The sequence below is a fragment of the Sardina pilchardus genome, chromosome 15, assembly GCF_963854185.1.
Source record: "Sardina pilchardus chromosome 15, fSarPil1.1, whole genome shotgun sequence".
Classification (NCBI taxonomy): Eukaryota; Metazoa; Chordata; class Actinopteri; order Clupeiformes; family Clupeidae; genus Sardina; species Sardina pilchardus.
The window spans coordinates 29,043,013-29,064,944 of NC_085008.1; the positions used below are offsets into that span (position 1 = coordinate 29,043,013).

Here is a 21,932-nt window from a genome sequence, read left to right on the forward strand (position 1 = left end):
ACAGTACCATTTGTATAGATATAGTTATAGTTTAAATACTTAGCTGACCTTTATTTTTCCAAAGCCCATAAAAACTGATGAGAATATGATGTGAGAATACTATGAGAAATTAAGTAGCCTAATTTACAGGATGTGCATGTTAGGGATCACCATAGACTGGAATGTGTAAGCTCACAGTTCAAGAAGAGACCGTGAAGATGCTAAATGGCATCTTCACATCTCTGTGTAGGTCTTCAAGGACCAAATGCCAAAGTTAGCCTATAGCTTCCTTTTACTGTAGCTATAAGCTAACTGGTCTAAACCACTTTTAGTTAATTATGCTAAGTTAACCTATGTTAGGCTGACAATGTCTGACTGAATGAATGCACTCACAGAAGGAGAAAGGTATGAATCCTCTTTACTTCTGGCGTAAGCGACAAATAAGCTAATTTACCAATGAGGTAGATAGATAGATAGATAGATACTTTATTGATCCCCAAGGGGAAATTCAAGGTTGGCGTGTTCCTAATAGTGTTCGTGTAACTGTCAAGGGGTGCTAAGTAATGGCCAGCAGGTTGGGCTAAAATGCTAACTGAGAACCATTCTTATTCAGTGAAAGAACCATGCTTTTGAAGTGGAGAGAGTATTTCTAACAGATCACAGCCAATTACTGTGCAAGGGAGGGACTAGCATTCTTGTCTCTAAAATTAAAATATTTTTTTTACAGTTCTACGGGCATTCCCAGCCATTAAATAGGGTATCGACAGACGCTTGTGTTGCCTGACTGGTTCAAGAGGGAGACTGAGGAGGAGAAAGGTCAATGCACTAGCCTACTGTAAATGTTTTTTTTTTTGTGTGTGTGATTGTGGTTTCCAAGCCAGGGCTTTGGTATAAGGCTACAGTAGCTACATGGGGAAAGTATTTTATGCTCAGTCTGAGACATCTTGAGAACGAAATTAGTCACAGAAGAGATCACAGATCACCAACAGAAAAATCATTAAGGGATCCGTTATTCCAAGGTTAATCTGTATCGCCACAGTACACCTAAGAGATAGATATTTTTTTAAATATTCAGATGTGTGCACCCGCTTCTACACTATTAGATCTTTTATGGAGTTCATAGAAGCAGAAGTATGACAGAAAGCTCACAGTCACTCCTGGCGCAGAAATGTGAATTAAAAACTGTGACCAGTTGTCAAGAATCATCAGCATATACAGTAGGAGCAATGATTCAATGAACAAAGAGCATGAAGACATGGGAAAGTCCACCAAATTTTAGCTTGTCCTACAATTTATAGATGAACATGTCCAAAATAACAACTACTCTATGGTCTAAAGTTGTTTACACAATGGTTACAGTGCGTACTCTGATCGCTGTTGTATCAAGTGACAACAGATGTTTTTCAAGGTCCCTGTGTTTATCCACTTTTGATTTACACAATCTCCTCATGATGGTGAATTGCAGCAATACAGAACTGATTGGACATTCCTGACCTTAGTGACATGAAACTTTTCTTATACAACAGATAGAGAGAAACCACACACACACACACACACACACACACACACACAAACACGTACATGTAAACATGCCACAACAGAGTTTTCCTGTAACTCTCCAATAGTGATCTGAAATGTTGTCTTTCTTGCCATCCTCCTCACTGTGCATGGGGGCAAGATTAAGAACGAGATAAATCCTTGCAAGTTCCAGTCAGTTCCAAAATATGGCAATATCAGATGTCATCAGACCTGCAGTAAGGACTGTGGCCAGAGAGAGCTGAGCTGGCACTTCAGCAGCGTTTTGAAAACGCTTGACTGGAGACTCATTAGTCTGGTTTTCACCACACTAAGCTCGATCTTTTAAGATTGAACATTAGTCTGGGGAGGCTGCGCTTTGTTTCTACTGTACTTTGCGTCGCTTAAGTTTCGTTATCGTCACGTCACCGGCCAATAGCGTACCAGGACTAGAGTATGGCCGTTTCTGATTGGAGCCAAAGGTTCTGGCAGTAAACAGAGGAGATAGATCTGCTGGTTTCCAGCCTGAGCTGCCGGGTGAAATGCATCCTCTGTTTTGGACAGAATCAACTCTGACATCAACAGTGTCACCACCCAAACCGATTACAAAAATGCCAAGCACAACCACAAGCTACCGATGGAGGATAATTTCAAGAACAACGCTGACCCCGACGCATGCGGTAAGGCATCCAGGCCATCACAGATGACAAAACTACTAACTTCACCCTCCTGTCACCGACACCTCAAACCCTCTCTGACATTTAAAGGGACACTTCACCGATTAGCATTAAGCTTTGTATCTTTAGAAAACCAGTCATGTTTTTGAATGGTCTTCCATCATTCCCTCAGTTTGCCTTGAGATGGGAGAAATACGGATTTCAATGAAACCCATGAATAGGACTTCCTGCTTTCAATGATGTAAAATGATGATTTTTACATCATTGAAAGCAGGAAGTCCAACATTAAAATCCTTATTTCTCCCATCTCAAGGCAAACTGAGGGAATGATGCACGACCATTCAAAAACATGACTGGTTTTCTTAAAGGTACATTATGTAGGATTTTAAGTGTTTTAGTACCTCAAGTCAAAGTCTTCATTCATAAATAGATCCTCTTTGGTGTAAAATAACATATGCCAATGATCTGACTTGTCCTACTGGCCGAAGAATCACTTCCCGGCATTTACATTGAAAGGGACGTTCACAGGAAGGCTTCCATGTCTCTCCGGTGTATAGAAAAATATGAACTGCCGAGAGGGACATAAAACACTACCGCTACCGCTAAACACTACCGCTAGGGAAAAACGCGTTTTTGCATTTCGCGTTACACAGAGAAGCAGCATGAAGACGGTCATACTTAACCTACAGACAAGCACTGCACTTAGTGACATAGTTCATGCCTTTAGAGCAATACAAGCATTAGCCTATACTGTCATGTCAAGTTGTTAGCTGCTGCTATGCTAATATTACGATAGTAAGCTAATGTAAACAATATAAGCATGACAAAGTAATTCACTATGTTGCTCGAGGAGTAATTACTCATACAAGATCATACAAATTATTCAAAGAACTTTGGAATAACTTACATCATCACCGGAAAGAAAAGTGGTAGAAGACATCTTGAATGAATCTCGACCCATTCAACTTCCCGTAGCTCTAGTCATTATAGAGATTGAGAACGTGACGTAAAACGCAACGCATTTTGGGAATAGGTGCCCCAAAATTAAGTTGTTTTACTGACGTGCGGGAACAACGAAGTGCAGTTGTCGAAATGCCGTTTACCTGCTGTGTTATAAAATTCAATAGAGTAACATGAAGCTTATCTTTTATAGTTTTCCAGCGTGGAAAAATAATAGTATACGTCATGTTTCAGAGGTGACAAAAAGGCGAGGAATGGCTTGGATAGCAGCACTAAGGAAGCGCGAGATTATAACTGTTTTTCACACAATTTTTTCACGCTTAGTTTTCATTATTATCATGCCAGATCATAGACCCAGACCCACTAGTTTACATGGGCTGGCATCAGGCGAGCCAAACGTACCCATAATTCTTTGTGTTTTGATGACTTTGGTCACATGTCTTAGCGATCTCTATTGCAACGCACATTTGAAAATGCGTGGCGCTAGAGCGTGCATGCAAAATCAAATTTAACCCCTAGATGAGAGCAAAAACTACATAGTGTACGTTTAAGATACAAAGCTTAATGCTAATCGGTGAAGTGTCCCTTTAAAGACCTGGAGAAAGTAATTCATGCTTTTACTACATCACGGCTGGACTACTGTATTTCTTTATACCTGGGACTCGCCTAAAGCTGGTTCAGAACGCAGCTGCAAGACTGCTGACTGGGTCTAAAAATAGGGAGCACATTACCTCCATCCTAGCCTCGCTCCACTGGTTGCCAATCCAGCACAGGATTTTTTTAAAGATTTTATTGATGGTTTTTAAAGCTCTTAATGGTCTGGTGCCCCAACCTACTCATCAGACCTCATCCATCTCCATCAGCCCCATGCAGGGCCCTCAGATCCTGGTCTTCTGCACGTCCCACGCTCAGACTCAAACAAAGAGGCGATAGAGCTTTTGCAATAGCTGCACCTCACCTGTGGAATCAGCTGTCACCCCCCATTAGAGATGCTTCCTCCATGACCAGTTTTAAATCTACGCTAAAAACACACCTCTTCTCCCTGGCGTTCCCTGTCCGTGTATGATTGCAATTTTTTTATTATTTATTTATTTTATATTACTTTTTATATTACTTTAAATTTGTTCTTTTTAATCTTTATCTATTTTTGCCGTTTCATAACTTGCGCCTGTACGGCACTGTGGTCAGTGTAAACTGTATTTTATATGTGCCTTATAAATACATTTTACTTACTTACTTACTTTACTCACCTCCTTTCCTGAGGAGTTGAACCACTTCTATGGCCACTTTGAGAGGGACAACAAGGAGGTGGCCATCAAGGCTGTGGTCTCTGCAGATCACCAGCCCCTCACATTCTCCACCACCGATGTGTGTGCAGCACTGAGCAGGACTAATGCGCGTAAGGCTGGTGTTGGTATCCTTGGGCTGACTGAGGTTTGGACTGACATGTTTAATCTGTTACTAGCCCAGGCAGCTGTCCCCGCGTGCTTTAAAACCCCCATCGTTCCAGTGCCAAAACACTCCACTGCAACAAGCCATGACTTCCATCCAGTTGTACTCTACTCACCCCCATCATCATGAAGTGCTTCGAGAGGCTGGTCGTGGCTCACCTTACCACCCACACTGGACTCCTTCCAATTCTCCTGCACAAAGGATGCCATCTCTACAGCACTTCCCTCTGCCCTGGCCCACCTCGAAAATGACAATTCGTATGTGAGAATGTTGTTCATTGACTTCAGTTCAGCATTCAACACCATCGACTAAAACTTTTCTGAAAACTGACAGGTGTGCTCGATGTAGTTTTTGAAAATGAAGAGGGTGAAATGTTTATGAAAATAGCAGGTCATGTGTTAATGTAGCCTTACAGCACACCTCTTCTTACTCTTTTCCCTTCTCTTCACAGGTGCCAATACAGTACATGTCTCACAGCTCATCACTGATCATTTTAGGATTTTAGGATTTTAATTATGACTAGAAAAGCACTACAACATAACCACCTCCTGGATCCAGGCGGTGATCCGGATCACTCCCAAAATGTAATCGTGTCTTCCTGGGTCATTTAATCAAACCATCCATAACTTTTTGAGCTATCTTGCTAACAGACAGACAGACAGACAGACAGACAAGCACACATACAGTACAAACAAACCCTGATGAAAACTTGGAAGAGGAAATTGTAGCTGTCATGGGGCTGTGGTCGTCAAGGAGCTGGGTTTGAATTCGGTGGTTGTGAGTTTGATTCCCAGGATTATGCCCTTAATTGGCCCTACAATTAATTGGCATCTGTTGGTCACCTTGGATAAAAAGCCAAATAAATAAAGATATTTGATATCATAAACACACTGAATGTGAATATAGATTCACAGACAGATAGAATTTTGAAAACGCTCATTTTGATTTGTATCTCTTTTGAATTTGCAGTGTATCTAAGACACAGGATGTCAGCTGACCTTTGTGGTGGAGAACTGGTGAAATGTTACCTTGCTGTGTAGTTCAGTTACTACACTCCATCCAAACACAGACGCCACAATTAGGCTTGAAAAATTATGTTTTCAGAGGACCGTGGCTGGACCATTGCACAATTTATTTTGTAACTTAGAGGAACCATTTGCATGGGCGGATAATTGGCCATCCGGTGACTGACTCATGATGTTCACCACAGGCATGGACAAGCCACCTCAGAATGGAAAGAGGTGTGCTCTGAATAGATGAAGGTTATTTTAGGATGAATTAGTCAGTGATAAAGGAAAGTAGATGTCCGCACACTGAGACTCCAAAACCGACAAGGTTTATTTAAAACCACATACAGCGTTTCGACCCACCAGGGTCTTCTTCAGGCACTCTTCAGGCACTTTGGTGGGTCGAAATGTTGTATGTGGTTTTAAATAAACCTTGATGGAAAAATTCCCATGAACACTCTCCTAAACCTTCTGAAAAGCATTCCAAGAAGAGTTGAAGCTGTTATGGCTGCAAAGGGTGGACCGACATAATATATCCACCCTATGGATTAAGAGTGGGATGTCACTTACAGTAAGTTCATATACGGTCTTCATAATGACTCAGCTAATAGACCTTTGAAGTTCATCTACAAAAAACCTGCCATCTTTGATATCATGGGGGTTTTGAATTATTGCATTGGTTAAACTCTCACTGGTACAAAGAGGTCTGAAATGCAGATTTTTTGCTCAATACACTTTTGTCCTCTGCCTTCGAGTGGCTCCTGTGGTCTTCAGTACATTGCCACTGCAATTTTTTTATTTTTGCTACCCCGGAGTTAACTTGCAATGCAACTTGCCATAGGTAGTTAGCTTCAATTACACCCACTTTTCCTTATGTGGACAAAGATGGCAGTTTTGGTTCTTTTTTGTAGGTGAACGTCAGAGGCCTATGCACCTGCGATGCTGTTTTCAGGATTTAGGGTCTGGCTATGAGTAATGGACATGGCCTATCTCAAGGGGTGGCACCTAGCATACATTTGAAAATATCACTGCACGCAACTGGAGGATAATACTACGACCAATGTTTACTGACTGATTCCAGACTTCGTCGTAACAGTGCTCTCGTCCTCCGTTCAGCTCGGCTCTGACCCACCTTGATCAGATACAATGATGTGATTGGTGCAGCTCGGCTCTGACCCGCCTTGATCAGATACACCGATGTGATTGGTGCAGCTCGCCTCTGACCCACCTTGATCAAATACACTGATGTGATTGGTGCAGCTCGGCTCCAACGGCACGTGGTAATGAGCATCATTGCTGATTGCCAGAGTGACTTAGCCTGGCAAGCCAAACTATACAGAAATGTATAGTCTGGGGTCGGACCATTCACAGAGCTGAAGCCTGTGGGTGGGATGAACAGTTGTCTTTCAAACTGCCTCTGCACGTAATAAGCCAGCATTTGTGACCAATCGTAGACGGTCGGCAAAACGGCAAATACATCCTTCTTTAAAACGGATGACTTGAGTGCTTCTTTCTGCTCAACCTTCAAAGAAAAGCCCAAGTCTAACCGATTCAAACGAGCGCGCTTCGTTAGCCTCATCCATCTTTTGTTTTTCTCATGGTTGTGCAACACGGTCTCACACCCAACTTGTCGAACGAGGACGCATGGTCCAGCCCCCTGGCGTCAATATCGGAAGCCGAAGGTGAGCTAATCTAGCTCAAAAAAGGGCCAAAACTTAAACTAATTGCAATAGTAATGGTTCATACTTTTTATTGATCCTTAAACCCTCCTGCATCACATATTAAAAATCTACCCATTTATATTTAGTGGAACATACTTTCATTCAAGGTCAAAGCAATTTCCAATGCATTTTGCCATTGAGATTTACTACCGGTGAAATGGGTAAAATTTTAAACTATAGGCCTAGATATCAAATTGAAACTTTCACAGTTGTTTACTCACATTAAGGCAAAGATTTTTTGTATTGCAAGTTTTCTGAAATGTGATGTTTAGATATGCAAATGAGACCAGTTTTACTTAAATATGCAATAATTTGCATATATTTCTAGAAAACTAAATCTGAACAATAGGTACAGTCAACTTCAAAATAATTGCTGAATTTTGCTTCTATATTGGATACCAAAAGCCTATGCAAAGGGAATATTTGATATCACTTCATATCACCTCAGAAATGAGGAAATCAAGTCAAGTCAAAATCAATGCGTTTCAATGGAAGTACATTATAGAACAAATGATTGTCAATGATATAGTATGATGGAAGTATCTCAGTGCATGCCAACTCACTTGATATGTTGTCTAAAGGTCAATATCTTCCTTATGTGACTTGGCATGTGACTTGAGATACTTCCATCATACCTTATCATTGAAAATCATTTGTTCTATAATGTACTTCCATTGAAACGCATTGATTTTGACTTGACTTGATTTCTTCATTTCTGAGGTGATATGAAGTAATATCTAATATTCCCTTTGCATAGGCTTTTGGTATCCAATATAGAAGCAAAATGCAGCAATTATTTTGAAGCTGACTGTACCTATTGTTCAGATTTAGTTTTCTAGAAATATATGCAAATTATTGCATATTTAGGTAAAACTGGTCTCATTTGCATATCTAAACATCACATTTCAGAAAACTTGCAATACAAAAAATCTTTGACTTAATGTGAGTAAACAACTGTGAAAGTTTCAATTTGATATCTATAGTTTAAAATTTTGCCCATTTCACCAGTAGTAAATCCCAATGGCAAAATGCATTGGAAATTGCTACCTTTGACATTGAAAAAAAGTATGTTCCACTAAATATAAACGGGTAGATTTTTGATATGTTAATTAGATATACCTAGGGATCACAAAAAACGTGGAATGATTACTATTGCAATTAGTTATGGGTCAAACGCTAGATTGACTGGCCTATAAGGCAGGCTCAAGGACTCAGATAGAGCGTTCTGATTGGCTAGGCTGGCCTGGAGCCTAGCGCAGGCTTGGCCTCAACGGTGCAACCCTAGACCATCCCACTAGGCAAAAATATTTTTGGCCGCTAGGGTGCGTCTAGATTTCTAGGCTAAGAGTGACTCGCTGAGCAAATTCAAATTCAAATTGTGCTCTCGTGCGAAACTCTGGAGTACATAACCTAACCATCAGTTTAACCTTTTTCTACTCGGCTTTGCCATGGGTAACGGATCTTGTAGAGGCCACCATATGCAGCATTGATAATCTAGTTAGACACCTGGCCTGATGAGTGACTGAACCTGCTGTCAGCTTTCTCACCTGTGACCGCAACTGAGAAAAGCATTTGTTGACATTGCATGATGCTTGAAAAGAAATTGTTGACATTGAATCATTGATTCAGTCCCAGTCACTGATTGATGTAATATATCAATGCATCACAAATCTTTGCTCACAAACCTTTCCACAGATCCCACACATTCGTAGGCTTAAGACATGAGAGAGACGAGTGGTATTTCCATTTCATTTCCTAGAAGATGTCTTTGTCCAGCCCCACCTCCTCACTCATTCTCGGTAGGCTATTTATTCTTTATTCATTAGCAATACTGCAACAGGCTGAAGTTATAATGCTTTACAAAAGACCCATATTCATTTGTGATTTTCAATTTTATTGGTGCATGAAACCATTTATTGCAAAAGAATATCTACAAATATACAGTATTTAAGTACCATTGTTGTACTTTTGTTTACCTTAAAATCATGACACCTACTGTAACTCATCTGGATGCCACCCTCACTTAAAAAAAAAAGGAGAATGAAGTCTCTGATATTGCCCATGCATGCCAAGAACACCTGCTACTGTACTATTATGTAACAGTGATACTACTATAGAGAAGAAGAGGGAAGCTCTGAGGACTCTGATGACTGATGAAGCTGTAAGTACACATCGAAATGTTAGTCAGTGATGTTTTGCACCTTTAAGAAAAAAAAAAGATGAAGAAGAAGGCGTCCCTTTCCTTTTCTTTACATTATCTGTCCTGGCCTGGTTGCACCGTATTGTTGCTAAACGGCAGAAGCACGGAAACCTTCCTTTGTCTACTGATACTGCTATAGCTCTTGCAGGTATAGCATAACATTTCTGTTGGGTTCCTCGTGGGGTACCCTTGTAGTGCTACATGGGTAACCAGGACAATGAAAATGCATAAAAAGGGGGATTCCTACATTGTTGTCCTTTAATTGGATACTGTAACAAATAAAAAGTATGCATTGCATCTTTTAACAAATGATGCGTGTTACATTCAACATACATTCTTGATGGGTTTCAAAGTATAACATTTCAAGGGTTTTGTTTTTCTATAGTCTGGTGTCATGTACAGCAGAGAAGGCTACATTAACCCAGAGAAGACAACAGCCTCTGTGTGGTCAGGAAAACATGTGTTTTTTAGTAAGTTTACTAAGTTCATCACATGAAACCAAACTAGCTATCAAATCAGATAAAACAACAGGATTAGCCAACCTATTTTTCATTTTGAAAACATTGTGTTACATCAATTTGATTGCATTTCAGTTCTATTAAATTCTAGTTGAAGTTGAAGTCAAGTTGAAGGTGTGCACTTAAATCTAAATAATATAAAGTAGTTACACAATAACAGTGAGACTGAATAGTTACACAATAACTGAGACTGCATACTAACCGCAGAGCTGAAACCAGTCACCAAACGGTACAAAACAACTTAGGGAACCCATTCGGTTGTCAATTCACCCTATAGGGCTGTTTTACGGGGTGCTGCATTGAAATGTAATGGCAGAGACATACAGTAATAGCTGCACTACAAAGCATGGCTTTGAATATAATTTTCATTCCACATATAAAAGACACATCTTAAAATGGAAGGACACACACATACATACATACATACATACATACACACACACACACACACACACACACACACACACACACACACACACACACACACACACACACATACACATACACACACACACACACACACACACACACACACACACACATACACATACACACACACACACACACACACACACACACACACACACACATACACATACACACACACACACACACACACACACACACACACACACACACACACACACACACACACACACACACACACACACACACACACATAATGATGTCTGGTTCCACCTTACATCTGGATCATATGTTTGTGTGGTTAATTTATGTACAATGGCAACATGTTTCTTCTTTATAAACCTGAAAAGAGGGCAGTTTCACAGTTTCCTGTGTGTTAAACTGCAGTTTGACTATCGAGTTTTTAGACAGTTTTGTTACACTGAAGAAGAAGATCTCAGGATTTGTTCCGTTGGGGATGGACTTTTCTATAATGGTCTGGCTACTGCAACTCTCACAGTTTTCTTTGAAGAAAAGCTTGACTTCCCTGGCTGCTTGTTTTTCTTGATGCTGATCCCCCTCAATTTGCACTACACCATAAAGGAGGTACCTTCCTTCTTCTGGAACTTTGAAGACAGTGTACAGACCCTTCTCCTCTTCTATGAAACAACAATAATGCAGAAAACAGATATCAGAGTTCTTCCCATGCAAACAAGTCATGTCACAGTTATCGAGGCATTCATGATGTACAGTAGTGCCCATAACAATAATAACAATCATCATAACCATAATCATAATTATTACACATTTGATGGTTACTGGTTGATAATATTTACCTATTGTGAAACTGTGCAACTTCTTGAGATGTTCTGTCTTGTTACTGCAAGGAGCTGTCTTCTTGAGATGTTCTGTTTTGTCATTGCAGCCTGTCGAATTGTTCTGAAGATTTAAAAAAAAAAAAAAAAAAAAGACAAAAACATCAAACTATTATACACAAACAATATAACTCAAAACCACTGATTCCAGGTGGTTATAATGTAGCACAAACATGTTCACAGCCATCGATCCAAAGAGCTAACCACTTCATGCTCTCCCCCAGAAGCATTTCACCATTACCTGAAGAGAGCTGGAGAGGGATCCAATTAGACATGGTGCCCCCACCACCACCACCACCAGTGCCACCGTCAGCGCCACTGCCACCCCAATAACCCACTTGCAGAAGCACCACACCGGGCGTCTGGCAGGAGGGGAGCCCGCTGGATGTTGGCAAGTCTGAGAGTGATCGATTGCATCCCCTTTGACTGGCATGAACACCTGAGTCTCCATCCTGATCAGTTGTGTGCACACACAGGAGGAAGTGACGGGAGGGAGCCTTTATACGCCTTGCCTATCTGCCTGCCCACACACTGCAGTGAAACCAAGGAGCCGTCTACTGGGCTCCCAGCCAAAAGAGAGACGATCGAGATAGGGGAAGTCTCAGCTCCCGCTGTGGTCAATCATAGAGCAAGTTACCGCATGCCAAGCATCGCTTGTGCTGATGACATCTCTCCTAGGCTTCTATTGGCTTGGCTTCTATATACAGTTTACTAGTACAAGTTGGCTGAGACTGAAACTACAGCTCAGGCTGTACATTTGGCTTCATTCCAGGCCAACCTGTTTTCTTAGCAACCTCATTAGGATTTCTCCATGCTCATGTGCATGCATACAGTACAGTGAGCAGACTTTATAGAAACATGATTACATACCAGAGCAGCTGTTCTGAGGGTGCAAACGGTCTTATTTGCCCTCAACGGTGCCTTCCAGGCAGACTGGACATCCAGTTTATGCTACACAAACTTTGCAATACCTTGTCTGACTTAAGCGATTGTTTTTTAACGCCTTGCCTGATTTCAGCCATTTCCCTGCTCATTTCAGACCTGAATTCAGGCTTCACAATTTGGTAACATGCATACTTAATTGCCTCAACTGTAACACATATATTGCACTACAGTTGCAACTACAGTCTCTCCTTCCCATCACATTTCATGTCAACGCCTGACTGCAACATGCAGCTACTGTATTTAGTGCAAATATACTCTCTAGAACCATTTCTTTACTTGTAGTAGATCTCTTCATTTGAAATCAAACATACTGTAGACAGACAGATACTGTGCAGCTCGTCGTCCTACTTTCACCCATGACGTTATCACTCAGGTCACGAGAGTCAGTGCACTTTGGACTACCGCCATGTACCAAGTCCCATGTGCCAGGAAACAGAAACAGCAAACCTGGTATAATAATAATAATAATAATAATAATAATAATACATTTAATTTGTATTGCACTTTATATTATGGTCAATCTCAAAGTGCTACAAAAATATAATGCAAATGAAAAACAGATAAAAACAGATAAAAAATAATGCAATTTAAAACAGATTATACATATACGTATATATATATACTGTACATGTATATTGTAGCGTGCCAGCATAGGCAGTCCCTAGTAGTGAGTTCCCACAATGCTGTGCGAAGCATATCGGAATGTTAATGTTGATAACTGTTGATTTTCACATGTTGTTTACGGTAATGGTTTACCTTGAATGTTGTGGCTGTGTTCTGTAGCCACTAGAGTGCTTATTACCTGGTGTGTGCTTCCAGCACAGCCTTGTACAGAGGTGCATTCAAGGGGCATTAGGGCCGGGTCTGGCCCCATGTGTGCATGATCAATGTGCGAGTGAATTAATAAACAGCTCTGAAGAAAGAATTCCCGCTTATTCTTGCGGAATGCTACAATATACTGTATATACATACATACATACATACATACATACATACATACATACATACATACATACATACATACATATATATAGTCTGTGGGGCCCTCAGGTGCCAGGGTATGGAAATGTAGTGAGAGAACCAGGACTTAATCTAACATATGTATTACAGTATTACATGACAATGTTAAGCAGATAAGAGGCGGAAAATTAAATGTTGTCTTGGTCTTTTCAGACAATCCCTCTTTGTGGAAATTGTATTGCTACAAGAGGAAGTGACAAAATCACAATGGACTAATCTCTCCTCTTCTCTGATTTGTTTGAATCCATGAATCCATGTTATTTCAAATCAGACGAGCTGGCCCATGCAGGTGGCAGAAAGAAAGTCACATCAGCAACAAAGTGTTCGATTTCTGAAACGCTGTGTGGGTGTGCAATGCATACAGTTGAGAACAGTACAGCACAGAAGGAGGGATTTCCTACATTACAATCATAACAAGGTTAGCTCTCGCGCGCGGCGCATGTGCAGTTCACGGCCACTGAAACACAAGCAGTATCTAAAGCCAGCCTGAGAGTGGCTGATAAGCCGCCATAGAAAGCAGGACAGAAAAGCTGCAATTGAGGGAAATTCTATTGCGCTGCTGTTACCGTGGCGGTTGCATCACAAGTGAAACGCTCTCTGTTTGGCATTGCATCACAATACTCCACCCCCACATGCACACCCACGCAGGGCTTTCCTCACTGGCCCAATGCCAGAGCACTCTTCTCACACACACACACACACACACACACACACACACACACACACACACACACACACACACACACTCCTTAGCATATCTCATGACTGGCCTTGGCATTCCTGTTCCAGAGGGCTTTCATTTTCACACACTGAAGGGGAACTAAAGCACTGCCTCTGTGGCATCCCTCAAATGAACTAACTCTCCAAGGCAGTGCACACACACACACACACACACACACACACACACACACACACTTTAGGTGCACACATTATTGTATGTATATTTTATGCTAAATTAATAATCAGTTTTATTTTTTTCAATGCAGTATTTTGTATTTTAGACAAGGTATTTTTGTTAAATGAAGAGGTGAAGCTGCACGGTGGTAAACATTCCCTGTCCCAACTTTTTTTCGCTGGCATCATATTCAAAAATATTTCTATCATTTATTTTCCATGAAGTAGTCCAAATTGATATTGACTATTTGATATTCTGTCTATGTCTTTTTTTCAGCTAAATATGGGTTTACAAGACTTGCATATTATCAAATTCTATTTTTATATGCATTTTACACAACGTCCCAATGCCGTATTTATTATTGAATGCTTGGCTGGGATGATGTTTTCCTCTATCATGCTATTTTTAGAGCAGGATACCTTCAGGCGCATCATTGAGTTTTCTACAGGAAGGGCATGTCTGAACGGGCACTGCAAGTGATGACGCAGAGAAGATTATTGTGAAAGTCAAACCAGAGTTTACCTGACGATTCTCTGTGATGAAATGTCTTTATTTCGTCACCTCTATACGCCATCCTTTTAGTAAACCATTTTCCATGTAATAGGTGTTTTGCACAACAGAGAAACTACTGTGGCCCACAAATTGTGTGTGTTGGGGGGGGGGTCATCCTAAAATATAGGGGAAAAGTCAACTACCTGTTTTCTGAAGAAATCAGACAAAACGGCTGCACTGCATGGTGTATGCAGCTAGGTCTGACATGACTCTGCTTGGCATCAAAATCCTTCCCTGTTATCCTAGCTAATATCACTCATATGTCCCTCAAAGTACATTAGAATTATGGCCTTGCTGCAGATATTCATACAATGAAACACTGTCTGTGGAAGACAATAATAGTTTTATTTCAGTACAGCATGCAGCCATTAAAGTTTGCAGTGTTTTCAATTTTCCAAAGAAGGTTTTTCCATTACTCTGTCTGGCCTGAAGGCATGGCAAGGGATTGAATTCCACAATTGGGATTTCCTTAGAATTTCAAGTGCGTGGGATCATGGTTCGAGCTGGCTTTCACTGATTTTCTTTTTTTATTTCTGTCCTTGTGCAAGCTTTGTCTGGGCAGAGTTCCTGCCCCAGCTTGGCCCCACCCTCCTCCCACACAGGGTCTTCCCCAGTTCCTCCAATGGAACCTGACTCACTCCTCTCACACTCACCTCAATTACGCTAGTAATTAAATAACCCCCAACAGGTGAATTGGGGTTCACATTTTGGATCAAAAATAGATGTTGAATTTTTTTTTATTTTTTTTTATTTTTTTTTATATACTTTTTTGATCCCGTGAGGGAAATTCAGTTCTCTGCATTTAACCCAATTTAACCAAATTAGTGAATACACAGCACACAGTGAACACACAGTGAGGTGAATCACACAACCCAGAGCAGTGAGCTGCCTGCCCAACCAGCGGCGCTCGGGGAGCAGTGAGGGGTTAGGTGCCTTGCTCAAGGGCACTTCAGCCGTGGTGGACTGGTCGGGGATCGAACCGGCAACCCTCCGGTTACAAGCCCGATGCGCTAACCAGTACACCATGACTTAATGTAACATGTTACATTAACAGTTTTATGGTTCCAAGGAGCAAATAGCTCTCACCCTGATTTCACATGTCTGACAATCATCCCCCTCACCAAAGCCAGCAGCCGGTCAAATACTGCCGGCAAATATATGCCCGCCACATGCAGATGGAAACATGAAGATCAACATGGTTATATAATAATAACAATAATCATAATCTTTATTTGTATAGCACCCTTCATACACAGAATGTAGCTCAAAGTGTTTGGAACATGTAATACAATAATAAAAAGAATCAGTCCATTCTCTTCGTTGCTGTGGCCGCTTATGATCTAATGAGCAACATATCAGAAATATAGAAAAGAACTTGGAGACATAGAACATAGAACATAGAACATAGCATGGTTGCAAAAGGGCCATGGAAAGGTAAAGGCTCTGTGTGTTTCGGTCTCTGTTCTCACTGTACGATTGTTCTCTCCGTGATTCCCCCTGTACATCCAGTTTGGTAAACACCTGTGGGAACCCTTGAGAAGCTACGCAGAGGAGGGCCCATCGTTTTGCATCGTCATGTTCTCGTGAGAGGCATGATCAAAGGAGCTGACTTTCACTCTGAAGGTTTACAATAGCCGCAAGGTAGCGAGGAAACTTGTCAAACTGCCAAAAATAAGCATTCAAAACAGAACGCCATAAAACTGAGACAAGACATGTGATATGGCTTTGACCTTGAATAACTGTTGCCAGATCAACCCAATCAAAAGTCTTGAATTAAGGGGAGCGCTGTGGCGCAGCAGGCTACAGCGTTCATACCACATACGGGTCCGAGTGCCCAGGGGGACCCAGGTTCGAGTCCGACCTGCGGCCATTTCCCAGTCCCACCCCATCTCTCTCTCCCACTTACTTCCTGTCTCACCCTTCACTGTCCTATACAAATAAAGGCAAAAAAGCCCCAAAAAAATATACTAAAAAAAAAAAAGTCTTGAATTAATAGGTTAGAGTGCATGTATATGACTGCAACGGCAACTGCGTGGCCTACACGGTTGCCTAAAATTGACCACTACACTGAAACAGCTCTTTTCTGTCTAGACATGTGTTGTTGACCCTGCTGTTCATTGAACTCCTCTGACTAATCTTAGCCACCCATATCAAATTCCAGTAACTTGTGGTCGCCTTCAAAGTGATTGTTGCGTTTTCTCCCGTTAACTTAAGTGCTCTCAAAAAGGCCTCTCTCACGCCTCGGCCACAGTGTTCTTCTAAGGAATGTCGTCTGGCAATGCCGCCGCCTTGTACACACACAGCGATCCAGACTATTTTTTGTTGTTGATCCAGTCTATTCTAATCAATGGCTGTTGACGCAAAACAAACAACAGTAAGTGATATCAACCCTGGCACCATGTTTAGTGGTAGGGCAGACTGGATGGCTCCTGACTTTGCCACTCTTACTGTATGATTGATTGTCTACCATTTTCTGCTGGGTACTTACAGTAAACACTGTACAATTCTGTATCATATCAGAGACACACGTTCTGGAGTGCATTGTACTTCATGCCCGTGCCCCTGTCCTGTATACAGCCGAATTAAACTGTGCATGACATACAGCCAAACTAAACTGTATACAGCCGAATTAAACTGTGCATGACATACAGCCGAATTAAACTGTGCATGACATACAGCCGAATTAAACTGTGCATGACATACAGCCAAACTAAACTGTATACAGCCAAATTAAACTGTGCATTATATACAGCCGAATTAAACTGTGCATGACATACAGCCAAATTAAACTGTATACAGCCAAATTAAACTGTGCATTATATACAGCCGAATTAAACTGTGCATGACATACAGCCAAACTAAACTGTATACAGCCAAATTAAACTGTGCATTATATACAGCCGAATTAAACTGTGCATGACATACAGCCAAACTAAACTGTATACAGCCAAATTAAACTGTGCATTATATACAGCCGAATTAAACTGTGCATGACATACAGCCAAACTAAACTGTATACAGCCAAATTAAACTGTGCATTATATACAGCCGAATTAAACTGTGCATGACATACAGCCAAACTAAACTGTGCATTATATACAGCCGAATTAAACTGTGCATGACATACAGCCAAACTAAACTGTATACAGCCAAATTAAACTGTGCATTATATACAGCCGAATTAAACTGTGCATGACATAGAGCCAAATTAAACTGTATACAGCCAAATTAAACTGTGCATCTTGGTTGCACGTCTACGCGACTCAATGTTGTGTCTCACTTTGTTATGTAATATTTTAACCAACACATCTACCAACCCAACACACCTAACATGCACTTGCCACACACTCACAGTGCACTTGCCCTTTCCCCTTTTTCTTTTCCCGCTAGCTCCTAACCTTCTACCACTATCTCCCTAAAGCACACTTTCTCTTGTGCTCAACCTTTGCACTCTCATCTACCTTAATCGTAGTAGTATTTATTGTAGTAGTATATTATTACCTAAGATGTCCTTTGCCATGAAGCTTGACTGTTGTTCCTCATTTGTAGTAAACGTGTCTGCTAAATGAATGAACATTTGAAAGTATGAAATACTGTACATGGTAAAATAAATGCACCCAAATTCTGATTTCTTCCGCATAAGTGCGCAGGTTCAAGTAAAAAAGCCGTTCTCTCCATTCTACAAGGATAATAAGGCAACTTCCATCCAACTTTCTCTCCATCCCTCTTCTTCAAACCATTCAGCCGTCCACTCATTAAACTGCCTAATCTGCCTATCAACAACCATTACACGTTCTGTCAATCAACATCCATTACTTACATTCAACTTTTAAACTATACATCTACTCGCCAGGTCAACTTTTCAGAAGGCCTTGCCTGGCTTGAAAGTGGTCAGAGATAAAGTCCTACTGTAAATGTGAAAATCATTGAGAATGACCAAAAGTGTATGAAGGGAGCACATTTGCTCATCTCATGTGCATATTATGATGTCACTGGATGGCAAACACCTTGAAATACACACATTTCAGTAAATACTGGATACCAACCAAAGAACAGGAAAACCATAAAATGTAGACCAACAATAGTAAACTACAGTATAACAATATCTACAAAGCCTATAAAGTAGGCTAACAAATCTGCTCCTATCTCGGGTCATTTTGTAGTTCTTCAAAGGCCTATTTTTACTACCCCTGCTGTCTGTACCACGTCCATTACGGACACTATGATCAAGTTTACCACTGCCACCTCCAGCTTGGAAAAAGGTTTGAAACCAACATTGTGTGCTTAGTGGACACTGTTGCGCAAATGCAAAGATGCACCTCCATTCACAAACACACTGTGACTATCACTGTCAGTAGACGATTGATAGATTTAAAAAATCAGATATTCAAAAGTCAGATATCCTTTCAACTCTCTGTCTATCAACGTCCATTAAACAATCTGCATATCACCAGCCATTAAACAGTCTATCAGCTATTCAACTATATCAACATCTATTATGATCTGCTCATCAACAACCATTAAACATTCTGTCCATCAACATCCATTAAACTATCTGCCAATCAACATCCATTAACAGACATGCATTAGTGTATGTAGTGTATGTGTCTATCACCAATTTTAGGCTAGGCTAAGGCTTTAAACTAGGCTATCTACCTTTAAACTATCATCATTCGTTAAACGATGTGTATCAACATCCATTAAACTCATTAGTCTATCATCATTGATTAAACTGTCTGTCTATCAACAACTTTTAAACTATCTACATTACAAACAAAAGTAGACACAAAGGGCCAATTGCTCTGTCAGTTAGCATTGCGCTAGCTGTGCTACGATTTAAAACCGTGCTCCTTAAAACGGAGGTTTTGGAGTTTAACACGCAGCTGCGCACGAAGTTTAACGTGATTGCTGTGTCAGAAACGAGACAGGATCAGCTGGTTCCTAGTTAAACTGGGGTTAAACTGCCTGGAAGCCGGAAGTACGCTATTTTGAGTTTTACCCCAGCAGATGCAGTCGTAATTCAACAGTCTTAACGCATTTAAGGATTTTGACGGGATAATTTGTATGACTCTTGTGGTTAAATGCGCTCTAAGTGCCAAAACACTTTGGAAATGTAAAGTACATTTTAATAAAACGCAAATAATGTTGAAATATAGCCTATCATGAAATAGTCAAGGCTACTTTTGTGGAAATCTGAATCTGAAATCTTATCCAGTAGGCTATGCTATATAACATTAAATCAGTCAATCAATCAGTTGTCACGAACTAAATAGAACATTACACGGAGGAGCAAAAATAAGCCTTTTATCGCCACACTTCAGCCCAACTATGGACAAATTATGCTGGGCACTAAACCCACATTCCATGGCTCCGTGCGCATTCCAGCCTTTACGAATCCATGTGGGACTAGGCTACGTATTTTGTCACAATTGTCTTTAATGCCTGTGATGTGAAATGCATGTTAGTGTGTCGGATAGGGGCAGACGTTTTCAAATCATAGCCTACTTGCTCCCCGAGCCCCGCTGGTTGGTTGGTTCTCTCACGGGATGAAAAAAGTACCTATTCTATTCTATTCTATTCTATTCTATTCTATTCTATTCTATTCTATTCTATTATATTCTGTTCTATTCTATTCTATTCAGTCACTGAATGAATGAAAGCGCCTCACACGGGTGGATTCGGTGGAAATCCCTTTCAACGACATGAAACGTAATAGTGAACCTTCAAATATAGCCTAATAATATTTCAGTGCCCATCAGTCTCTACATTTAGCAACATCACCAAACAGTCCAAAAGTAAATTAAACCCCAAACTAAACTGAAAACTACTGCTTTTAATAGCCTATGCCGCTAACAAAACGCATGTCTGGTCTCACAATAAAACGCACGTAACAAAAGTTCTTGCCTGGAAGTCTGCCTCAAATAAATGCTTTGCGCAGCCTAAGTAGCCTAAATAAAGACCATAATCGAGGGTTGATGGAACGATCTACCGTGCGTTAGGCTATTTTACGAATAGGCCTACTCGTTCTTTGTGGCTACATTTGTAGGCATTTGCCAACTTAAGCAACTGCTATATTGTAGCCTTTATTGTAGCCTACTGTGTAATAAGTCTAGCCAACAGTGTGTGTATGTGTCGGTTTATGAAGCGTAAGCTGTCACCTATCTTGCTATCCTGCAAACTATGGTTTAGTCTACCGCAAAACCATGTCCTTTCCGAGATTAGACTAACACGCATTAAATGCGCCCTCTAGTGGGTGATTTGAATTTCCTTGAAGACACAGCAATTGAGATCAAGGTAAAACGCAGCAGCAGGTTAAACCACAGGTGCATATGACACAGCAATGGAGCTTAAGTCGTCACGTGACTTCTTGCGTCACCACCGAGTTTAAAACCGTGTTAAACTCCAAACTAGCGACAGAGCAATTGGCCCAAACTGTCTACTTTAAAACTTTCATTAAACTATGCAACCATCATGTCTATTCCAGCAACATCTTAACCATCTCTGCATGATAAGGGGAACTATGCAGGGGTTTTTTAAGCTCAATTTAACACTCCACAGAACACCCGAAACAAATACATTTTAACGTCAGACTATCGATGCACATGCCTAGTGTTGATAGAACCACGTTAGAAATAAAACGACCCTTGCATCGCATTGCAATACCCTACTTTGTTCCCTGTATGGCAGTGGCGGATTGATAAAAACCATAGATATATATTGCAGTAACTAAAACAAATTATTAAAAATGACTAGATAGGCCTATATGCAAGTTGGACCAGATAGAGTTTGCTGTTTCACTGATTTGACTTGACGGCAAGCGACTGGTAGACATGCCCGTATACGTAGATTAAGCTACTGTAGGCCTAATGAATGATGATGGGTAGCGGGCGGGTGTGGATATCAGTTGTTGAAGGGGGAAAAAAATTGCCTCGTGGATTATTGCGGGTGCAGATGATAAAGCCTGTGGTAGGCTATTTCTTTCATTCACATAGGCTATAAGCAGAGAGGGTTAAAGCGGAGTAGCCTAATGAAGGATCTTTGCTATAAGCCTACACTACAAAGCACCGATTTTTTTATTTAATACCATTTTTATTTTTATTTTTGACATATTGCTGTCTCTCCCTAAATGTAGCCTATATTATCACTCAAAAACAATTTGTAGAGATTTCTTACTTTTAGGGCTTTTTTAGCGCATAATACCTGCCCACACC

General features: G+C 40.8%; 2 protein-coding genes across 2 annotated transcripts in view; both read right to left on the reverse strand.

Annotated features, from left to right (window-relative positions):
• The window catches only part of LOC134101728 (dimethylaniline monooxygenase [N-oxide-forming] 2-like), a 290,189-nt gene that overhangs the window by 230,275 nt on the left and 37,982 nt on the right, over window positions 1-21,932 (reverse strand). The window lies entirely within an intron of this gene.
• LOC134101623 (uncharacterized) lies at window positions 10,762-12,156 on the reverse strand. The gene is made up of 3 exons (XM_062555328.1): window positions 11,551-12,156; window positions 11,271-11,373; window positions 10,762-11,093 (listed from the first exon to the last, which is right to left on the reverse strand). The coding sequence occupies exons 1-3, from the start codon at window positions 11,758-11,760 to the stop codon at window positions 10,762-10,764; spliced, it is 645 nt and encodes a 214-aa protein (XP_062411312.1). The 5' UTR covers window positions 11,761-12,156.